Source organism: Pelophylax lessonae (genome assembly GCF_965119305.1).
Source record: "Pelophylax lessonae genome assembly, chromosome: 3".
Classification (NCBI taxonomy): Eukaryota; Metazoa; Chordata; class Amphibia; order Anura; family Ranidae; genus Pelophylax; species Pelophylax lessonae.
In genome coordinates this window covers 283247483-283271380 of record NC_138770.1, presented here as the reverse complement: position 1 = coordinate 283271380, position 23898 = coordinate 283247483, and the positions used below count along the sequence as shown (strand labels likewise).

General features: G+C 47.1%; 1 protein-coding gene across 4 annotated transcripts in view; it reads right to left on the bottom strand.

The window, feature by feature from the left end:
• The window catches only part of ATP11B (ATPase phospholipid transporting 11B (putative)), a 358393-nt gene that overhangs the window by 207874 nt on the left and 126621 nt on the right, over positions 1 to 23898 (bottom strand). For all 4 annotated transcript variants that reach the window (XM_082249614.1, XM_082249613.1, XM_082249612.1 and 1 more), the window contains exons 10-11: positions 23258 to 23339; positions 9896 to 10046 (exon numbers count right to left, since the gene is read on the bottom strand). In XM_082249614.1, coding sequence (XP_082105740.1) covers positions 9896 to 10046; positions 23258 to 23339 — 233 coding nt within the window. The remainder of the gene's footprint in view (positions 1 to 9895; positions 10047 to 23257; positions 23340 to 23898) is intronic.

The following is a 23898-nucleotide window of genomic DNA, read 5'->3' as shown; positions in this document are numbered from 1 at the left end:
TAGTCAGCGACAAGACGCCGATCCACAAGAACTTCGCCACCGATAAGGAACGAGGGTGAAGACCATTCGTCTCGCACCAAGCGATATGCGCTTTCCAGGTGCGGTGATAAATCTTCCTTGAAGTGGCTTTACAAGCCTTTAACAAGGTAGGGATGACCGCCTGTGGAAGACCTCTATCCCTCAAGACCTGGCTTTCAACAACCATGCCGTTAAATCCAGAGACTGTAAAGCAGGATGGAAGATCGGACCTTGAGACAAAAGATAGTCTTGCAGCAGAAGCGCCAGGGAGGTTCGACGACCATCTGAACGATGTCCGCATACCAGGACCGTCGAGGCCAGTCCGGGGGCAACTAGAATGACTGACATCCGTTCCGACCACAACCTGTGTAGGAACCTGGACAACAGTTGAATTGGAGGAAAAGCATATATCAGCCGATGGCGGTGCCAAGGCACCACCAACGCGTCCGCCGCGTCTGCCAGAGGATTGCGAGTTCTGGCCACAAACCTTTCCACCTTTTTGTTGAGACGAGACACGAAAAAAAATCCACGTCCGGGGTCCCCTACTGGGTGTACAGGAGGCGAAATACCTCCAGATGCATGGACCATTCCCCCTGGTCCAAGGTCTGGCGACTCCTAGTCCGTCTGCCAGTTGTCCACACCCGGAATGTGAACAGCCGAGAGCGCCGGTACGTGCGATTCGGCCCAAAACAGGATCTCGGCCACTTCCATGAGCGCCCGGGCACTCTTCGTGCCCCCTTGGTGATTTATGTATGCCACGGCCGTGGCATTGACCGTCTGTACCCGGACCGGACACCCCTGAAGCTGAGATGACCACCGGAACAGACAAAGCTTTATCGCCCGCAGCTTCAGGACATATCGGTAGCGAGGTCTCTCCCGCCGACCACGTCCCCTGGGCACAAAGCGTGCCCAGAACTCCTCCCCAGCCGGATAGGCTGGCATCCGTGGTGAGAATCATCCACAACAGAGGCCGGAAGGACTGGCCCTGTGTCACGGACGGCGACTGGAGCCACCACAAGAGGTCCGACCTCACCGGACAACTCAAGGAAATTCTCCTTTACAAGGACTGAGGCGTCCTGACTCCTGTCCCATCTGGCCAGGATCTCCGCTTGCAGAGTCCTGGTGTGAAATTGAGCAAATATAACTGCTTCGAAGGCCAAGACCATCAGGCCAGAGAGCCCTGATCTCTTCCCGTAGAGTCCAGAGTTTGTCCTCCGAAAGGAAGACAAGAGTGAGCAGAATCCTGGACCATCCCCAGGTACTGAAGACGAGTTGAGGCAGACTTCTGAAAATTGATGGTCCACCCGAATTCCTGAAGTGTCTGAACCATCACGGCCAGATTGCTCGCCAAGGTCACACGAGTTCGACCTCAAGAGGTCGTCCAGGTAACCGAGGACCGCAATGCCCCATAAACGCAGTAAAGCCAGAATCTGAGCCAACACCTTGATGAAAACCCTGGGAGCTGAAGCAAGACTGAAAGGCAACGCCACAAACTGGTAGTGCTACCCAGCCACCGCAAAGCGGAGATATCTCTGATGACCCTCGAGAATAGGGATGAAGAGATACGCATCCTTCAATGCGATGGATGCCAGGAAGTCCCCAGGCCTCAATGAGGCCACCAACGACCAGATGGACTCCATCCTGAATTACTGTACCCGCACAAAGCGGTTCAGAACTTCAAATGCCGAATCGGACGCACCTAGCCATCTTTCCTGGGCACCGTGAACATGTTGGGAGTAAAAACCTGCGAAACCTTTCCCATGAGGGAACGGGTACAATGACTCCTTGGGCAAGCAGATCGTGCACTGCCCCCATGAGATCCTGAGACGATTGGGGGACAGCTGGAGAATGGACCGGAAGAACCTGTCTGCGGGGCAAGATCGAAACTCGTTTGTGAACCCACCTGTCCTGAATGCCGGACAACCAGGGTTCCTGAAAGTAAAGCAGACGTCCCCCCCCACCCCAACAACGGGTGAGGGCTTTCATACAGGAAAAGGTGGACTGTGCCTGACTGACCGGCATTTGGCGTACCCGACCACGACTGCTTGTGGCCACCGGGAAGTCGGAAGGGTTTACCCTTCACCTGCGTCCCAAAGGCACGAAAGCAATTATGTTGAGTCTTGAAGGAGGGGCCCCTCCGTGTGCGGGGGGACTTACCCTTACCTCCCGTGAGCCCCTTAATCAACACATCTAGAGTTTCCCCAAAAAGACGACCGCCCTCATAGGGGACCTCAGACACCGTCTTTTGGGACGCGTGGTCAACCGACCAGCTCTTTACCCAGGTAATGCAGTGGATCGCAAACCCCACCGCTGACAACCGGGCAACCAATGGAGCCTCGTCCAAGGCCGCGTCGCACAGGAACATCGCAGTGTGGATGAGCTGATCCTGCTGCTAAGTCCCTTGCCCATGTCGTGAGCGCCTGAGAGGCCATCACGGAGGCAAACACAGGTTTCCACAGGTAACCCGCCACCAGATAAATGTGGCGGGCAAGCGCTTCCATGTGCCTATCTGCCGGATCCCTGATACCGGGGAATCCTCTACTGGCAGCAAGGTGGACTTATTCAGCCTAGACAGTTTGATCCCCTGCCTGGGGAAACCTTCCAATGTTCGTCTACCGCCTCCAAAAACGGATAGCGGATGGAAAAAAACGCATAGGAATCACAAACATGAGCTAAATGCGCCGTCACTGGTCATTCACAATCCCGTGAAATTCCTCAGGGCAGGAAAAAAGCCTGACCCGACTTCTGGGGTCTGCAGAACCCGAAGACAGACCGCTTACTTGACTGAGCTGGCTCATTGTCAAGATTGTTATGACGCCAATGAGAGTATTCATCGTAGCGCGTTCCCGCGCTACCGAGGAGGAAGATTCCCCCTCCTGCCTCTCAGAAGCAGAGGACCGGGACCCCTCAAGGGGACCAAGGTCCGCGGCAACCAAAGTCGCAAGAGTAGCAGATATGGAGGCCATGGAAGAGGATTCAGGTGTACCCAAAGCCCCCACCAGGTCTGCGGGGGATTATCCTGGGAGTACATTTTTGCCTTAAAAAGAAAAAGGGACGCTGACGCAAATTCAGAAGACCTAGCTCTACTCCCGATGCTAGGCAGCATAAAACTGAGGTAATATCAGATTGGGTCTAGGATAATTGCTGAGGGACAGCCCCCTATTGGCGTGCCGAGGTATAAAAAAGTGTTTTTTGTATTAACCTGATAATCAATTATCTGCCTAGCGTGCTCCTGCAGAGTGCGCCATTACCCATTAGTGAAGGCTAATACCATCCGGCGGCGACTGTCAGAGGACGTAAGAGAAATAGATTATATATATATATATATATATATATATATATAATCTCTCCAAACAAAGGCAATTAGGTGCAGTCACTGCAGGGGAAAAAAAATTAAAAAAAAAATAAAGCTTAAGGTCCTGAAGAAGCAGTCTGATATGATGACTTTAGTACTGCTTTGATGCAGCTTTGATGCAACTTTGAAGCAAGAGAGGGGCTACACTGCAGGGAATGCCGATGTAATCCTCCTGTAATTTCGTTTCCAAATCACATCAATATAGATGAGGTTCCAACTTGGAGGAGACTTCCAATAAGGTCTATCGGCACAAGTCAGATAGACATCGCCTTGTAGTACAGGAACCTTTTCGAAAGTTGGAGAATCTTTAGTAGTGCTAAGACAGCTCTAATTGGGACTAACATGGAATTTCGCATGCCATGCGACTGGGGTATCACAAGTGGGATTCCAAGTTGCAGCAATGTGAATAAAGCCTAACACTGATGCAAGGGCTGCGCGCCCCTCAAGCATTGTGGTTCAGCCGTTAGGTTTACAGCCATATTTACCAGGGTATGCGGATTGCCTGGCAACAGTCTATTTTAGTGACAGGTTTATATACTGCTCCGTGATATACCCCGGGTGTTTGAGGGGGGAGTTCCTATGGGCTGACACATGAGCACTGTGGAGGAGACGACGCTGAGGTCCATAATTTGGCGCAGCACTGTTGGTCCCACTGTGGGCACCGGTACGTGGGGGTGACGTTTTCAGGGTGTATACATAGACAACGTTGTCTTTGTTTTAAAACGTGGGAAGGGTGGTTCACGGCTTATTTTTTCATAGTGTATTTTGAGGATTTTCGATAATCAAGTTTTACATTTTTAAAAAGCCAACTGTGTCTTTTTATCAGCTACTATTTGCCTAGGAACCTAGGGCCTTTAGATTTTTTTGTAGCAGCCTAAAACCCAGGGTGTATGAATATCCTGCATGTATAATTAAGATATAGATGTATTGCTTTTTAGAATTAATAAATGCAACTAGACCTTGAGTTGGTATTAACCTAATCCCCCTATACAACAGTGCCCAGACTGGCTAAGGAATTTGCAGGACTGGGAGACAAGCAAATGTGCTGCCAATGAATATGCCGATTTAAAATGAGAGAGCAGAATGAGCAGAGAGATGCCCTCAAAACAGTTAGTGGCTGCTCATCCACTGTCCAATCAGCAGGAAGAATAGAGGATACGACTGTATCTTATCTACAGTCAAGTGTAACAGAGTAAGCGCTGTCATTCTCCAGTCTGTGCTGTGACAGTGGTATAAAATTCTCAAAAATACACATATACAAGCGACTTGTCCTGTAACAGGTCCAATATATTCATTTTTGTTTCATTTTAACTTGACTGTAGGATTTATTGAGGTCTTCCATAATAATTTGTGCTCTGAAAAAGAGACTGCATTCAATTTAATGTGTACATTGAGGAAATGCTTCTAGGGCAGGCTATACTGCATTATGCTTTTATTTATTCCAATAATGTTATCGCACTAGGTGAATAGATTAAGCTGGCTAACGACACATGTTGCAAATTTGCAGGCATAACCATGTCATCGCACAAGCAGAGCCAAGTGGGGAACTCCTGAACAAAGGTGCGAACCAAGGAATGCGTAGACAAATTACGTTGAAAGAAAAATCGCCAAGCCTGAAACCTGGCCTTTGATGGTAACCAAGGCCAGGCGTTGTTCCACACCTCTTTGGAGGAACGCCAAAATTCAAGCCACCGAAAAGGAACAGGGAGAAACCCCCAGAGACTCACACCACGCAATGTACGACTTCCAGAAGCGATGGTAAATCTTCCTAGAGGTAGATTTCCTAGCTTTTAACAGAGTGGGAATCACTGAGTCAGACAATCCAATATCCTTAAGCACCTGGCTTTTAACAGCCAAACTGTTAAAGCCAGCAAATGTAAAGAAGAATGGAAGACCGGCCCTTGGGTCAATAGGTCTTCCCTGAGAGAGAGTCGCCAAGGGACATCGGCGACCAGCCGTACCAGGATGATCGGAATTCCTTCTGCCTCAATCCTTCACAGAAGTCTCGGCAGAAGTTTTTTTTTTCTTTTTTTGGGGGGGGGGGGGGTAGGCGTTTGAGACGGTACTGCCCCCAAGGAGCCGCCAGTGCGTCCGTGGTGTCGGCTGGCAGATCTCGACACCTTACCACAAATCTCTGCACAATCCTGTTGAGACGAGAGACCAACAGCTCCACATTCGGGTGTTCCCCACCCGAGACAGCTGTTGAAACACCTCCGGATGAAGTGACCATTCTTGGTCCAGGGGCCTGTCGACTGAGGTAATTCACCTGCCATTTTTACACCCCTGGAATATGCACAGCCAAGATGGCTGGAACGAAATGTTCTGCCCACCTTAGAATGCTGGCTACTTCCCGAACCGTTAGTACACTTTTTGTGCCCCCTTGATGTTTGACATATGCCTTGGCTGTGGCATTGTCTGATTGAATCCGTACCGGACACCCCTGAAGACGAACTGTCCAATGGGCTACACAAAGTCTGATCGCCCGAAGTTCCAGTATGTTGATTGGTAGCCCGGACTCCTCCAGAGTCCAAATGCCCTGAGCACAGTCCGTGCCTAAAAACACCTCCCCACCCGTACAGACTGGCATCAGTGATCACCGTCCAGTACTGGGGAAGGAAGGATTTTCCCTGTCAAAGAGCCAGAGAGTGAAGCCACCAAATCAGGGACACTCTCGTTCCCCAGGCTCAACAGGATCAGATTTTCAAAAAAACTGGATTCTTGTCCCGCTTGGCAAGAATCTCCCTTTGCCGAGGTCTTGTGTGGAATTGTGCAAACAGAACCGCCTCAAAAAAGGTAGACACCATCAGGCCCAGCACCCGCATGAAAGTCTGGAGAGACGACCGACTGAAGAAGTCGAATGGCATCTTGCAGCTTCTGGAACTGGAGTAACACCCTAGCTAAGGCCGAGTTCGGAGTGAGACCCAGATAGTCCCAACTTGGTGGACTGAACCAGAGCAGAGTCCACCCAAACTCCTGTAGAGTCTGCACAGTGATGTGTAGAGAAATCGAAGACTGTGCTCGTATAAGCCGACCGACCGTATAACCGACCATGTACCCCAGCACTCCAATCCCCCGCTGTCGCAACAATGCTAACACCGGGGCCATCGCTTTTGTGAACACCCGAGGGGCTGAGGCGAGACCAAAGGGTAACGCCACAAATTCATAATGCTCCTCGCCCATGGCAAATCAAAGAAAACGCAGATGCTTGACATATATTGGGATATGAAGGTAAGTGTCCTTGATTTCAATAGAGGCCAAAAGATCCCTCAATGAAGGAATGCCACTACCGTGCAAATGGATTCCATCTGGAACTTTTGTACCTGCACAAAGCGGTTAAAGGCCTTGAGGTTCAGGATTGGACGAACTTTGCCTTCCTTTCTGGGAACAGTAAATAGGTTTGAATAAAACCCCTGAAAGCGTTCTGATTCTGGAACCGAGACAATGACCCCTTGTAAGAGCAGATTTTGCACCGCCCATAAGAGACTTCGCAGGCGATCTGGGGACAATTGCAGATTGGAAGGGAAGTACCTTGCCGGAGGCCAAGACCGAAACGCAATGTTGTAACCGGACTGGATTGGCTTTGTGAACCTACCTGTCTTAAAATTAAGGAGGTCCACTGGTCCAGGGTCCAGAAAGAAGCAAAGACGTCCCCCTACTCCAGACATGGGTGAGGGTGCCCCTTCAGGCAGAAGAGCACTTATCTGTGGGTCTGGAGCCTTGCTCCTGGTAGCCTGCGGGAGAAGAGCACTCTTCCCTCCTGTAAGACCCTAATGATGATCTCATCCATGGAAGCTCTGAACAGGCGATCTCCCACAAAAGGGAGATCAGACAGGACCTTCTCGGAAGCCTGGTCTGCAGACCAGTATTTGAGCCATATCATGCGCCTAATGATCCCTGCTGTTACAGATACCCTGCAGACTAAGGGAGCCACATCATGAGAGGCATTACAGATGAACTGCAACCCTTGGACCAATTGGATACAATCAGTGCATTCACTAACGCCTTTTCATGCATGGCCGTACTAGAAGAATCATTCTCACTATCAGAGCACTCAGGGTGCATGGATGCAGACTCAGTAGGGAGACTCTGCCTCGGCAGCCAGATCAACCACAGAATCTGAGGAGACAGAGGATGCAGGTGAAGGCCAGGCAATGCTTTTTGCCCGTCCTCTTTTGCAGGACCGTATCCATCTTGGACACTAGTGACTCTAGGACCACCATCATAGCAGACTGGGACCCAGTGGGCACCACAGCCTCTAAAAGGGGGGTCAGGTGGTGAGACATGCTCCAGGGACTCCATGGGTTAACCTGGGGACCAGTAGCAAAAAAGGAAAAAAATAAATCGCTGCTAAAAAAAAAAACCCTACCGCTGCACAAGCTGCACCACAAGGCCCAGCGCACCAAGTCTGCTACTATAGCAGAAAGAGGGAGCCGGTTTGCACCCAAAGGGACTCACCACCACTGACTCAGAGTAGAACGCCAGGCTACACGCTGTGCGGCGACCATAAAGAAAGAGGAAATCCAGGAACACTAGAGGCCCACCGCCAAATCACTGCTCCATTGGCTTCAAAAACATGGCCACCGCTTAGATCAATGGGTAACTACAAGAAAATGGCCTCCGTTCCCTACAGCAGTCATCCACAACAAAATGGTGATGGCTAAAACGCAACTCCCAGGAGCCCCAGAAAATGAAAGAGCAGTAAGGAGGGGCCCGGGGAGGAGCCCCCACCAGGACCACCCCCCTCCCAAAATGCATTTCTTACAGCCGGCACCCCCTCGTCTGCTCAACACCCCCACAGAGACATATCCGGCATGCCCACCCCTGGGGGGGGAGCTAGGTGTGGGTAAATAGTGGGTGATCCACAGGGGGACCCCGATAAATGAGGGGGGAAGCTATGTGGGAAGGAAGGGAACTCGGGAGGCCAACCGTCCCTGGGAGGGGCCCACGCCCACCCCAAAAGACCACCAGTGGAAGGGGGGCCACTACTAACCACACCATTGAAACCGGGTGGGCTCCACTCCAGACAGACCACCACACCATTGATACCAGGTGGGCTCCACTCCAGACAGACCACAGCAGCAATGGAATGGGGGTGCTGCAGGCCACAGGTACGCTGCGAATCAGGTCGTGACTAGGTCTATGCATCCTTGCGAGACGTTAAACTTGTATACCTCCTGGGACTGCCCCATAGGCGTGGTAAAGCTTTTTCCTGCCTAGAGTTCAACTCCTGTAGGGGGCAGCATAATCCAATGGTCAAGAAGATTCTGGAGCTGTGTCAGTCAATGAATAAAATAGAAAAAGGTATTTATAATTTTTTTTTTTAATCTATATACAAATGTTTTGCCTTTCATTTCAATTTTAAACTGAATGGGTTGTTTTACAAGGTGATCGTTTATAATCACTTTAAGACCCCGTTCACATAGGGGCGACGCTACTTGCTGGGAGACCTGTGAAGTCGCACCTCGGCGCGGCATGCACGGACTTCATATCATTGAAGTCTATGCAGGTCGCCCCAAAGTAGTACAGGACCCTTTTTCTAAGTCAGAGCGACATGTGTCGCTCCTATTAGAACGGGTCCTGTGCTAATCTATGGCAGGCGACCCACCGCGACTTGTCAGGCGACCAAGTCGCCTGACAAGTCGCGCTAGTGTGAACCGGGTCTAAAGAAGTACTGAAACTCAAATATGATGTAACCATTTAATGTGTGGTAAACACAGCAATCAGGTAGCAAAAAAGAACAGCTTTTAAATGCTATCAAAACAAACGTTTGCAGAACAGAAAAAAAGCCTGCCATCACCATCAATATGTAATAACACTATCACATGGTTACGCCAGTAAGGTCACTGATTTGATGTTCTCCGTACAGAGCTGAAAAATAAAACTAAAAACACACAGATCAATGATTTCACTAACACTTGATGTGCACAAAGACAGTATTATCAGTTGAGCTGGTGATCTCAGGATCTTGAAAAAAAATAAATACTGAATGTCTGTGCACCTCAGATTCATCTTCCCAACTTATTCTTGTTTTCTACTCAGAACATTTATCTGCGAAAAAGCATACAAGTTCCAGCTTTAAATATTCAATACAATATTTATCTAAGCAACTCAAATAGGTGCAAGCTGCAATACCTGAGCACAGTGAATCTGATCCATAATTGCACAGCGAAGACCAAATAGCTACAAAGGTCAAACGAGGCTGGCACATGACTGCACTTCATTGACAAGACACTGCTATTAGTTCTGACCACACACAATCACAAACCTACATCTCAATTAAGATGATAAGGGCAGCTCATTTTGCGAGCACTCAAAGGGAGTTGAAAATAAGGCAGAATAAACATAGCACTACATTTAGGTTTTATTTTTTCTTTAACAAAAGCAACAACATTTCCACAGTGCAGATAAAAGAAAAGTACCTTACTGCTTAGCGTGCGTTGTATTATATTCTGCATTTGTATGCAATTTTGCTAGATATTTTTAGCAATCATTTACACAAGAAATGAGGACATGTGTACAAACCTTACTGCTATTTCTGTCGTGTTCAGTTTTTTGGTTGTACCATGGCTCATCCCATTTTTCTTCAGCTTGCCACGCGTACTTCAAGATTGTGCTTAGAATAGCCTCAAACAGCAGGATGATCAAATATACCAGCAAGAAAGTGTTCATGGACCTAAACATTATTAAATAGATAAGAATACTTGCAGAAAATATATTTGCAAAAAAGGGTTCTTTTAAGGCAAACCCCACTAAGAAAAAAAAGTTTTACCAATCTTTTCTACAACCCCAATTCCAAAAAAGTTGGGCGCTGTGTAAAATCTACAAAAAAACTGATTGCAATTAACTGCAAATCCATAAACCCCTTATTTTCACAATAGAAAACATCAAATGTTTAAATTAAGAAAATATATAAAATTTAAGGAAAAAAATAAAAGGTAATTCTAAAAATGGCAGAAACCCATCTCAAAAAAGTTGGGATTTATCCTCATGGTGCTCCTTATACGTTTCATGTCCTATGTGGAAACCCATGGTTCTCTGCATAGTTTGTGGGAACGTGTGTGTTTCTACGGCTTTCTTACGGTTTTATAATTGAAAATAAAGATTTTTCACAAAAAAAAAATAAAAAAAAATAAAAATAAAAGTTGAGGCAAGGCCATGATTATCACAGTGTAGCATTCCCTCTTCTTTTAACAATACTCTGTAAACATCAGGGAACTGAGAAGGCCAGTTTCTGGAGTTTTGGGAGATTAATGTTGTCCCATTCTTGCCTGATATAGGATTCTAAGTGCTCAATGTCCTGGGTCTGCTGTTGTATTTTTCATCTTAAAATGTGCATAATATTTTCAGTTGGTGAAAAGTCTGGACTGTAGGCAGGTTGTCATAGATGCAGTATGCAGTTTAGCATTTATCTGCTGAAAGTTGCAAGGTCTTCCCTGAAAGAGACGTTGCTTAACTGGGAGCATATCCTGCTCTAAAACAGATATCTTTTTTTTTTAAATCATAAACAAAGTTTATTGAACTGTACAATAAACAGAGTATGCACAAAAAGTATACAAAGCAGCATATTAATGCATACACAACAGGAGATACATGCCAATATAAATAAGGAGAAGAAAAAGGGAAGAAAAAGGGAACAAAAAACCCCAGATAACACTGCAGTTGTAGGACAAGTGTGACAAGACATTTACCCATATACAATAAAGCTATCCACACAGAGAAAAGGTTTTATGCATGAACATAACGGGTAATATCAGGCAGTCCCTGAGTCCTCCGTATCCACCCCAAGTATATGCAAGCGGGAATATAGCCCATGAGCTTAAGACAGGAATAGTAGACTCCATCCATGAAGTAGACCGCATCCATGGACACATACAGGTTAAAGGAACAATCAAGAACTACACGTCAAAGGACTGCAGCCACCTGTCCCAGATCTTATTGTATTTAGTTGGACACCCCCTGTCAATATACTGTATATAATTCTATTGTAAGGCAAAGTAGCATTCACTTCAGTAATCCAGGCAGCAAGAGTAGGAGTCGAGGATTGAATCCAAAACCTAGCCAACACCTTCTGAACACTAAATAAGGTCTCTAAATAAGGAAATGTAGGAATTTCAGCATCCAGATTAGAGTCCAGAAATAGTACCAATAGACATTGCCTGGGGTCAAGTTAAACCCGGGGAGCCCATCTGATCGTGCAGGAACTGCACCACCAGCTCCCAAAATGATTAATCCGGGGGCAGTGCCAGATAAGGTGCTCAAAGGTGCCAACGGACAACAGACACTTGGGGGGGTCCGGGCTCCGAGAAGGATCAAACTTAAGACAGCCTAACTGGTGTGAGATAGGCCTTGTGGAGGATGAAGATTTGTGTGAGTCTGCCTGACATTTTAGGACACACCAACCTGCTCACCTCTAGCACCTCACTCCAGTCCCCATCATCCATCTCCCCAGCATCCACCTCCCATCTAGACTTAAGGGAATATGCCAACTGAGTAAGCCGACGGGGTGATCAGCATGTCATAAAATGTCGAGATCAACTTGGGTAACTTGCTCCCCTTTAGCACCAGCAGGACATCCAGGGGTTGTAACCGAGTGTAGGCACCATCAAACTGAGCCCTCACTGCATGACGTAGCTGTAGGTACCTAAAAAGCATACATTTTGGTAATTGAAACTCAATTTTCAATTGATCAATTGATTTAAGGTCGCCAGCACATAAAATATGCGACAGTTGAAAGATCCCGTAACGGATCCAGATCTTCGGATCAGGGAGCTGGAGTAGTTCCCCTAAATTTCTGTGTATCCTCATGCAGGAAAGTACAGTTCAGCTTCGTGACAGCCAAATCCCAAATCCTCTTACCATGAAAAGAGAGACAGAGTCTGGGGGAACTGCCAATGGAGCCCCCAAGACCTCTCAATGTGTCACAGAAGGGATGGGGGAAATTGCCCTCAGAGCTCTGACACACAAAAGCCTCGTATCGGAGTTTATCAACTTTATCAAAATAATACAGATGGGATAACTAGGCCGCTTTAGAATACAAACCAAAATCTGGGACCGCCAAACCCCCCAACGATGTGGGACACTTCAAGATCCTCCATGACAACTTATTGTCTAGTGGTACCCCAAATAAATGATTTCAGGAGAGACTCCCACTATTTTCAATCGGGATATAAACCGGGGAATGCCATAGGACATATAGAATCTTTCTTAACAGTACCATTTTAACTAAGTCGACATGGCCCATAACCCCCAGTGGTAATTTTACCCATATCTGCGTCTTACTTTTAAGGAATGGTATAAGAGGCTCCACATTTAAATGAACAAACTCCGACATCTCCCTGAACATCCAAATATCCAAATGAGCTAACCCTCTGCAGTGGCAGAGATGCCTGCTCCAGTGTTTGGGGGCGGACATCAATAGGAAGGATCTGGGATTTATCCCAATTGATCTTGAGGCCCAAGAAAGCCCCAAAACTTTCAGTAATTTTAAGTGCAAGATGTAGGGAAGGCCCAGAATCAGCGAGGTACAGTACCATATAATCTGCATATAAACCAATTTTCTCCACTAGATGACCACAGCACAGTCCGCTGACCCCAGGGTGGGCTCTCAGTGCCATGGCCAGCCGCTCCACCCTTAATGCATATAGCAGGGGGGGGATACAGGACAACCCTGTTGCATCCCCCTAAATAGGGGGAAGGCGGCAGAGGTCCATCCATTGGCAACCACCCTCACCTGCGGTGCAGTATATAAAATGGAGAGCCACTTTATAAAGTTAGGGCCAAAGCCAAAACAGCGGAGAGTCTGCCATAAATAAAGCCATTCAAAAGAGCCTTGGCCGCGTCTAAAGTGACCACCACCCTGGTGCCAATCTGTGTGTGAGAATCCTGTAAATTCATATAGAACCGTCTAGTATTAAAAGCCATATTCTTTGCGGGCATAAACCTGGTTTGGTCTGGATGCACAAGCAAGAGAATCACTTTATTCAGCTGCAGTGCCAAAATCTTGACATCTGTTTGTAACAGTGATATCGGTCTGTACGACCCCGGCTGATGGGGATCCTTACCCGGCTTAGGTATTAGCACAATAAGTGCCTCTCTCATAGATTCCGGCAAATAATTCACTTCAAAGGCTGCCTGATACAACTCCAGGAGTCTGGGGACCAGGGCATCAGAGAACTCATGATAGAACTCAATTGGTAAGCCGTCCGACCCAGGGGCCTTTGACCTGGCAAAATGGGACATTGCGGACACAAAGTCCTACTCCGATAGAGGGGCCTCTAGGGCTTTCATCTGTGAAACGGAGAGTGTGGGGAAGGTGAGATCACCTAAGAAGTCACACAGCGACTGCAAGTATAATCCGCCCTAGATGCATATACCTCACCAAAAAAGGCAGCAAATTTAGCAGCAACCGCTGCCGGTTCCGTAATGAGGCCTGAGGCTGCAATGCTATCACCACAGGGGGTCTACAGTCCAGATGTACCAAATAGGCCAGAAGTTTGCCCGGGCGTTCCCTGTGTTCGAACAATCGTTTAGCAAAGAACATCCGCCTGGCCTTTTCGAAACACAGTAGGTCGGCCACCCGAGCCTGAAGCTTTAGGTCAGCGAGAGTATCAGACGAGGGGGCCTCCACATACCAGTCTTCCAGTGACTGAAGATGGTCCATCGTCTGAGTTTAAGACACTTCAGAGGAACGCTTGTATCTATTAATCTGGTCGCTCAAAAGGAGACAGGAGTGTCTCTTGAACATTTCCCAAACGATCAGGAGAGAAGCCATGTCCGCATTGGAGCTAAAAAAAAAAAAAAAAAAAAAAAAACCCCGCCATTCATCCACAAGATTACTAAGATCAGGCAGAAGGGACAGACAAAAGGGATTCAGTCTTCAAGTCGGAGCGGGAGGTGCAGCAAATTGCCTAAGGGTAACTCAGTAGGGGGCATGGTCAGATAAAACCCGAGGAGTAAAGGCAGCATCCTGTAGCCTGGGGAGGAGGCGCCGTGAGATCAAGATAAGATCAATACGGGACATGGAGGAGTGAGGTGAAGAAAAGCAAGAATAGGCCCTACGATTGGGGTAGAGGTGTCTCCAGGTGTCCACAAGGGCGAAGTCAGTCAACAGACGTGCAAAACGAGTCTCACGGTCAGGGTGGGGCATACCACCAGCCGGTCCCAATCTGTCCAAGCCAGGATTTGACACCATATTGAAATCCCCCAACCAAATGGCCGGGACAGTTGGGTGACGGGACATAAAGGAGAACCCCTTCGCCACTACACTGGAACTGTAAGGGGGCAGCACATACCATGCTAGAAGTAATATGGGGGAGTTATCAATATGGGCTAACAAAAAGACATAGCGACCCTGAGGGTCCAACTCCGCCAGTTGTACCGCAAAAGCCACTGACTTGGCTATGATCAAAGATACACCCCTGGAGTAGCTAGTGTAAGTAGAGTGAAACGCCCAGCCAATCCATGGTCGCTTCAACGCCCGCTGCAAAGAACCGACAACATGGGTTTCAACCAGCACAATAATGTCGGCGCGTTGGCGTTTTAAAAAAGGAGAACACGGCTGTGCACTTCACCCTATCCCCAAGGCCTCGAACATTCCAAGTTAGAAATGTAAGCGATGCCATCCAGAGGAAGCATAATAAAAAAAAAAGAAAAGTTTAGGCGGCAGAGGTGGACCCCAGAGCCAGCAATGCAAACGCAACTAAGCATATAGAAAGCAGCAATACTAAAACACTTGTACGGACCAATATCAAAGTAAGAACCACAAAAAAACAAAAAAAAAAAAAAACAAACCCCGAACCCACCCAGCACTACACAGACCCCAACTTGTGCAAGCATAAGCCCCAAACAGTAAATCACACATATTAGGAGGTTGAACTCTCTAGCACACAACCTGGGCCCTAATAAGGGCAGCAAGTCACGACTGGGGCACTACACTTAAACAGCTAAGGCATGGCAGAAAATTGCATAGGAAAAGATAAATAAACCAAAGGCACAGAGATGTCCTGGGGGCAACCGTCTCACTGAAAAGCGTGGATAGTTGGCAGACCATTTTCAGGGGAACTGGTCCACAGTGCACAACAGCAACAACAGCTTGGTCTACCCATAAAAAGGAGAAACAGGCATATAATGCCTTCCTAGATGGCGTCCACAGTATATTGCAATACAGACACCTCTGGGCAACGCTGAGTCAAGGCACTTGGAAATCTTGTAATCCAAAAGGCGGCACAGAGATCAAATGGGGCCAGCAATGACCAAGGCTCACCAGTCAGATAGAGCAGTCAGGAAGAGGGGGGGGGGGGGGGGACGGGACATATCCTCAGGCAGGAACATTGCGACAATCCAGCCAGTCCATGGCAAGAGCAGGGTCCTCAAAGAACTGAACCCGATCATCCACTCTCAAACGTGCAGGGTATAGCATAGCGTATTTAATGTGGAGGATTTGCATCCGCCTTTTAACTTTCTGAAAACGAGCCCGTAGTCACTGAACTTCACCAGAAAAACCAGGGAACACCGCCACATGACCATTTTGAAATGGCACATTGCCTTTTCCGTGGAGAGACGAAGAATTTTATCACGGTCTCTAAAGTTAGGAAACTTGGCAATAAGTGTGCGGGCCGGAGCTCCAGATGGTGGGGGTCTCGCAGGAATGTGATGCGCCCTTTCCACGGCAAACATCACAGAGACGGATTCACATCCATATGCCTTCAGGAGTAGATCCTCAAGGAAGCTGGCTGGGTCAGAGCCCTCCATCCGCTCAGGCAGGCCGATAAAGCGCAAATTGCAACTCCGCAGGCGATTTTCCATATCCTGCTTGGAGTGCAGCTGTTGCAACTGACACTTAATGTCCTCCGTGGAGTGCTGCAGGGGATGCAGGATATCTTCAGCAGTACTGATGCGGGTCTCAGCTTCACTTACACGGTCACAGAGTTTAGACAAATCCTGCCTGATGAGGAAAAAATGGATTTTTGTAAAATCTTACCGTAAAATCCTTTTCTCTTAGCTCATCGACAGACGTAGTCCTCGGTGATACACCACCTTCGGGTTATGTTACCTCCGCAGGAGCAGGACTAGACAGGAAATTAAAAAGCTCTGGCCACACCCTAGGGGCAGTCCCAGAGGGTATATCCTCTCTCTCTCTGCCTCAGCAAATCAGTTATGTGAAAAAGCAGTGCTTAGAGAATTTAACCCAACCCAACTCCAAAACAGAGGGGCGGGGACTACGTCTGTCGATGAGCTAAGAGAAAAGGATTTTACGGTAAGATTTTACAAAATCCATTTTGCTCTAGCGCTCATCGACAGACGTAGTCCTCGGTGATACACCACCTTCGGGACGTCCCAGAGCAGTATCACGACTGAGGGGTGGGAAAATGGAAATCAATCCCAATCTAGAAGGCCCAACCGGTGCCAACTAGAAGTTTACAATGCTCATCCTTAATGATGAGACTCAACCAAAAAAAGAGAAAACAATTTTGTTTTTGTTTTTTTTTTTTCAAACAGAAAAAAACCCTCGAGGTAGACCACCGGTCTCCTCAAATTGCGGCCTGCAAAACCTTGCGGCCAAATGAGGCATCCGCCGATGCCGTCACATCAATTTTATAGAATTTTGTAAAGGTATGTACCGACGACCAGGTGGCCGCCTTACATACCTGGACCACTGACGCCTGATGGCGAAAGGCCCAGGAAGTACTGAGCGCTCGAGTGGAGTGCGCCCTAACAGGGAACGGAGGACTCTGACCCTTAATAGAATAAGCCTGTACCACCGTTAGTCTAATCCATTTGGCAATGGTCGCGGCAGATGCAGGCAAACCCTTTCTGGGGCCATCCGTGATCACAAAAAAGTGAATCCGTCTTACGGAATGATTCCGTAGCTTTCAGGTATACCCTGATTGCCCGAACCACATCTAAGGAATGCAACGCATGTTCCCGATGATGCTTGGGCTGAGGACACAAGGAAGGTAGTACAATATCTTCATTCAGATGAAAATCTGAAACCACCTTGGGAAGAAAAGATGGCTTAGGATGAAGTACTACCTTATCCCTATGAATCACTAGGTATGGTGACTGGCATGATAATGCAGCCAGTTCTGACACCCTGCGAGCAGAAGTAATAGCCACCAAGAAGGCCACCTTCTGGGATAGAGTAAGCAAGGGAATCTCCCTGATGTTTTCAAAGGGAGGTTTCTGTAGAACCGACAAAACCAAATTAAGATCCCAGGGCGGTAAAGGCGCGCGGACTGGAGGAGCCAGGTGCCGCACCCCCTGGATGAAATTCCGCACCAAGGATTTGGTAGCTAAAGGTTTCTGAAAGAAGATTGCTAATGCTGAAACTTGACCCTTGATGGTGCTCAAGGCTAGCTTCTGCTCAACCCCTTGTTGCAAAAAGGCCAATATTCGAGTCACCGAATAGGTACGTGGAGGAAATCCTAAAGATTCGCACCACGCAATATAAGTCTTCCATGTGTGATAATAGACTTTGCTGAAAGTCGCTTTCCTTGCTTTAATAAGGGTAGGAATGACTGAAGTAGACAAACCTCTGTCCTTCAGTACTTGGGTCTCAATGGCCAGGCCATTAAAACCAGCGACTGTAAAGCACGAAGGTAAATTGGTCCTTGAGACCACAGACACTCCCTGAGACGAAGTTCCCACGGAACGTCTGCGACTAACATGTCCAAGTCGGCCAGGCCGGCTTGAGGAGGCCAGCCTAGAATTTCTAGGACCACTGGCGCTGATTGGATCTGAACCAGGCGTCCCTAGAGGTATCTGGCCCCGACCATCCGAGAAAGTCTGGTCGTTTTCTGTTCCCACACATTTATCAGATACCTGATTGCTATCAGGAAGGGTGATCTTTTCTGGTTGAACCTCAGGGACCGAAGTCACCCGACTAGAGGCTACTTGGCCTATCTGGTCAACCAGATCCGATTCCTGTGAGGTATCGGGACTAATCTTAGGAAAAGGTAAAGGAAAAGATCTTTTCAGGGAACGGTAACTACCGCTTCCTGTGGTACTTAAATGTTGGAAGGGAAGAATCGCACCGGTAGTAGTGGTTGATGCTCGATCTAATGTCCTGAATACCGGTGAAAACGTCCCCCCACCCTGAAACCGGGTGGGGGCGCACCTTCAGGCTGTGTACTCCTTTGCTTCGGGTTTGGCTGGGTTGGTCCCCTTCTTGAACCCTCCTGGAGGAGTCTTGCCTTTCCCGCTAGTACCAGCCGAGCGCCCTTTATGGGCGGTAAAGAAAGGTCCTCGCTTGTTGCGAGGTCCCTTAGCTTTTGCAGCCTGTGGCAAAAAAGTGCTCTTGCCCCAGTGGCATCCTTAATGATTTCATCTAGGTTGGCTCCAAATAGACGATTCCCCTGAAAGGGGAGATTGGTCAAGGTCTTTTTGGAACCTAGGTCAGCTGACCAGCATTTTAACCACAGCACACGTCTGAGGATCACTGCTAATTTAGATGCATGCCCTAATAGGGGAGTAGTGTCCAAGGCTGCGTCACAGATAAACCGTAGCCCTTGTATGATCTGTTCCATCAAATCAGATGTCTCCTGGGGAATATCTTTTCCCCTAAGATCTTGGCGTACCATTTTCGCCCATTCCGTAAGTGTCTGGGAAACTAGACCAATAACGATTACTGGTCTAAATGCTGACCCTATCAGAGAAAAGATAGTGCGGGACTCTGCTTCTATCTTTCGATCCACCGGATCCTTAAAGGACGAAGTGTCCTCCACTGGAATAACCGTGGCTTTATTCAGCCTGGAAATAGGCGGATCCACGACTGGTGGTACCGTCCATTTCTTAATGATGGATTCCTCAAACGGATAGCGTCTAGCAATACGCTTGGAAATAGTAAAGGTACGTTTAGAATGCTCCCATTCTCCTTTAATCTGATTACCAAAACATTTAGGTACAGGAAAAGCCTTCGCCGTCTTGATGGGCTTATTCGTCCCAAAAGGCCTCTCTGTTTCAGTTGCCTCTGCCGGTAAAGCCTCAAGTTTTAAGGTTTCTTGCACTGCCACAACTAGTGCGTCCACCAATGCTTCTTCCTGAATTATAGCAGGAGAAGAAGCGTCCTCCTCACTGTCTGAGGGGGCTTTACCTGGGATAACAGCCCTTGCAGAGGAACCTGCAACTGCCGTGACCATCTCTGAATCAGAGTCAGAGGTGTCAGATGGTATAGGGGTAGGCGGGGGTCGCTTCCTAGACCCCCGTCCCTGACAGGCCGCCTCCACCCGAGCCACCATAGACTCCAAAATTGCTGTAAATGACTCTATACTCTGTGCACCGGCGGGTCCCGAGGCCCCCTCGAGGGAAACAGGTGGGGGAATATGTGTGGCAGGGTCCATAATAACTCCAGTTACTTCCTGGATAATATAATTCAAAAGTAAAGAAAAAAACTTTTTTTTTTTTTTTTTCTTTTCTGACCCCCAGCGCCACAAAAAGCCCCTTAGTGTTACCTGCTTAGGGATCCCTATCGATCGAGAGAGAGAGAGAGAGATAGACCCCCAGGCTCACCACTTGATGCTCAGAGTTAAACTGCAACAGCTTACAGCGCTGTCTTGACAAACAGGAAGTCTCTTGGCTGGCTGCCCAGGAAGAAAGGAGGCGGCTCCGCCCCTCTGCACGCCTTCCGGCGCCTCCCCCAAGCTCCACGAGGTGTAGGATCACCTCAAACATGGCCGCCCCCATGCTGGAGACACGAGGCTACGCCAAAATGGCGGCTCGTGCGATCCAGCAAAAAAAAAATGGCGGCGGCCTAAACTGAATAGCGGTGTGCTGCAGGGCACACAACACTCTCTCTGCATGGGGATTTGGCGTGGTTGGCGGTACCGGCCCTGGCGGACCGCGTGGCCGTTCGGGAGGCCTGCTATTAGCTGGAGATCTGATTTGGAAGGCAGTCTACATGTCCGTGGCTTCTGACTGGTAGGTAGCTTATACTTAATCCATAAGATTCCCAGAATGCCACAGATTACATTTTTAAAACATGTATACAATAGATTGTTAGCTCCCAAGCCAAGCCTCCTGGCTTTTGCACACATAAATCACACTCAAAGTAGGAGGATTTGTGACATGTTATAGGATAGAAAGGACTCTTTCTTACCATACAGAGAGGGGCCCGCGTTCACCACAAAACCCGTCAGGGAAAAAGGGGGAACATACTACTCACCATACCGGAACCAGGCGGGCACCAACTCCTGACAGTACCCCTCTCCACCGGGGCGGGAGGGCTGTCGACCGATACGGACGCCGTGACTCATGGTCTTTGGCGTTTCGGCGAGACGTTTAACTCGCGTGGACAGTCCTTTAATGGGACTTTGTCGCGGCCGACCCAGCGCGGAGCTATGGCCTGCACGCGCTCGTAGGCTGAACTGGGGTGACCACCGGATCTCAACATCCAGCCCGTCGCCCAGTTGAGCTTTCTTGCTTGAAGATCTCACAGGAACACTGGAGAAAAAAAGCTGTCTAAAAAATCCTTTAAGAAAAAAATCTTGCCAGGACCTAAGATCCCAGCAAGGTATCTAGGTCCTTACTCCTAACTAGACAGAAAATAACTGGTTTGCTGAGGCAGAGAGAGAGAGGATATACCCTCTGGGACTGCCCCTAGGGTGTGGCCAGAGCTTTTTAATTTCCTGTCTAGTCCTGCTCCTGCGGAGGTAACATAACCCGAAGGTGGTGTATCACCGAGGACTACGTCTGTCGATGAGCGCTAGAGAAATATACATTTTGACCTCCATCTTAGTGGTAAGCGTGCTCTGGCAGAGCGATATAGCTTCCAGTACCTTGGCAGTGTCGGCCACCACGCGCTCAGGCTCAGAGGAGAAGCTGGCGCCATCTTCGGCCTGCATGTCTTATCCTGACGGCAGAACTTGGCAAACAGAGCTGGCTTCCGCTGCTTTCTTGGGCGGCGACATTAGGCCCGGAGGATCAGCGGAGAGCAAGTGAAGGTAGTTTCAACCGGATTCACGACAGCAGGATATGTGTACCGGAGGTTAGGTAGATGGAGCTTTCACCACCTGCGACTTATCCCATCACACTCCCGGCGACGCCCCCCCACCTAGATCTATTTTTCAGCATTGATGGTACCTTTCCAGATGTGCAAGCTGCCAAATTCACACACACTAATACCACATACCATCAGAGATGCAGGCTTTTGTATTCAGTGCTGATAACAAGCTGGAAAGTCCCTTGCCTCAGTCCGGAGGACCTGGTGCCCATGGTTGCCAAAAAGAATAACATTTCAAAATGTCTGACCAAAGAACAGTTTTCCAATTTGCAACAGAGCATTTTAAATTAGCTTTGGCCCAGAGACGATGGCAGCATTGCTGGATCACGTTCAAATATGGCTTCTTCTTTGCATGATAGAGCTGTACCTTACTTTTTTGAATGGCACGGCAAACTGTGTTCACAAACAGTGATTTTTGGAAGCCCATGCAGTGATGTCCATCACAGAATTATGAGGAGTTTTTACTGCAGTGTTGTCTGGGAGCCTGAAGATCACAGGCATCCATTATTGCGTTTCGGCCTTTTGTATAGGTTTCTCCAGGTTCTTAGAATCTGTTCAGAATATCATGCACTGTAGATGATGATTTAAAAAAGTCTTTGTAATTTTACATTGAGGAACATTATTCTGAAATTGTTCGACAATTTTTAGAAGCAGGATTTTTTTTTTTTTTTTTTACAAATTGGTGAATTTCTGCCCATCCTTACTTCTGAGATACTCCAAGTCTCTAAGATGCCCTTTTTATACCCAATCATGTTACTACCCTGTTGCCAATTATCCTCATTCATTGCAAAATGTTCTTCCAGCTTTTCCTTGTTAGTACCACTTTGCCATCTTTTTGTTGCCCTGTTCCAACTTGTCAGAGACATGTTGCAGTCACCAAATTTCAAAAAGGACCTCATTTTTTTTTCCTTAAAATTGTACATTTTCTCAGTTTAAACGTTTTATAAGTTTTCTATTGAGAATATAATATAGGTTCATGAGATCTGCATATCAAAGCATTTTGTTTTAAAGTTTTTTTTACACAGCGTCCCAACTTTTCTGGAATTGGGGTTGTAAATATCTTGTGCTTCTAATATAGAACTGAAGTTGGATTTTCTTGCAAAATTACATAAGTATTTTTTTGCTATTACTGATCTAGTCTAGTATCTATGCACGTGAAATGGGGCATATCAACAATATGGTCAGTGAAAATAGGGCGATATATATATATATATATATATATACACATATACATACATACACTCATAACAGGGTAATACATATTGGACATCATGCAGTGTTCAGATGGTCAAAGACCCCAAAACACACAGTCAAAGATGCAACAGAATGGTTTAAAATCAAGAATTTTTATATTTTAGAATGGCTGAGCCAAAGACGAAATCAAGTTTCAATAAGGAATCTTTTGCCACACCTAGATAAAACTGAGAACAATTCAAGGATTTATATGCTCTAACTCAGAGCGGTAATTGCAGTGAAACGTGGTTCTATCAATAACATGCCTCTGTCCTAGGGTAACAAAGCCCAAACAATGTACTGTATCTATGAAGGAGCAGCCTTATCATAGGACAGGAGTACAGAACACAACCTCTCTCATCTTTTCCATACAAAGGTATTCAGTAGTCTTTAGAAAAGAAATGGGAAAGCTGATAACATTGTTTGCATTTTCAGGTCAGTGCACATAAGAAAATATATAAGCATACTGGATTTTAGGCAGGATTAACTGGTATGTTTTTGAACTTGCACAAAACAGGTAACAATTCACTATCCACTTGCCAGGCCTCAGCAGGGTCAGGTGGGGATACGGAAGTCACACCAATCACTATGCAAAGATATACTTTCAGAGAGTTGGTATTTTTAGACTTTAAAATGAAGACACATTGATACATTACTTCTCCACAGCAGAACGCTTCTGTGATTTACTCTTATAATTTAATGCCATTTTTGCCTCCATTCCAGTGTACACAGCCACTCCTACAAGAAAAATGCAAAAGAAAGCACCATTAGGAATCACATACCCTATGTAGCAGGAATCAGTGTTTTGACAATCTGCTTTATATGTTGGGCTAACAGTTTAGTGGCAGGCACAGCAACAAACATAGAAGAATTAAAGCCTTGTTCAAAGCAGAATGCAGTTTTAAAATTGATAGATAAAACGAAAGAATGTTTATCTTAATGAAGGTATCCGTTTTTCAGTACAAAACATGTTCTAAACTACACTGTGCTGATTGACAAAGCAGCCAACACAGAGGCCCTGTGATATACAACTATACTATTATCAACTGTTTGTCTATAGACAGAGCTCCTACTGCATCATGGGAGCTGAACTTCTTTTCCCCTCTCAGGGCAGCAAAATGTTAACATGATTAAGATGAAAAACAGAAAAGGAGGAGAAAAGATTCAAACCCCTATGCAGTATGTGTGAATGACAAGATATCATAAACACATTTTCATCGCAAAATGGTATACTTCTGTAACCATTTTACATTAAAACAGTACTTAAAAGAATTGATCATGCAAGACAGTCAGAACA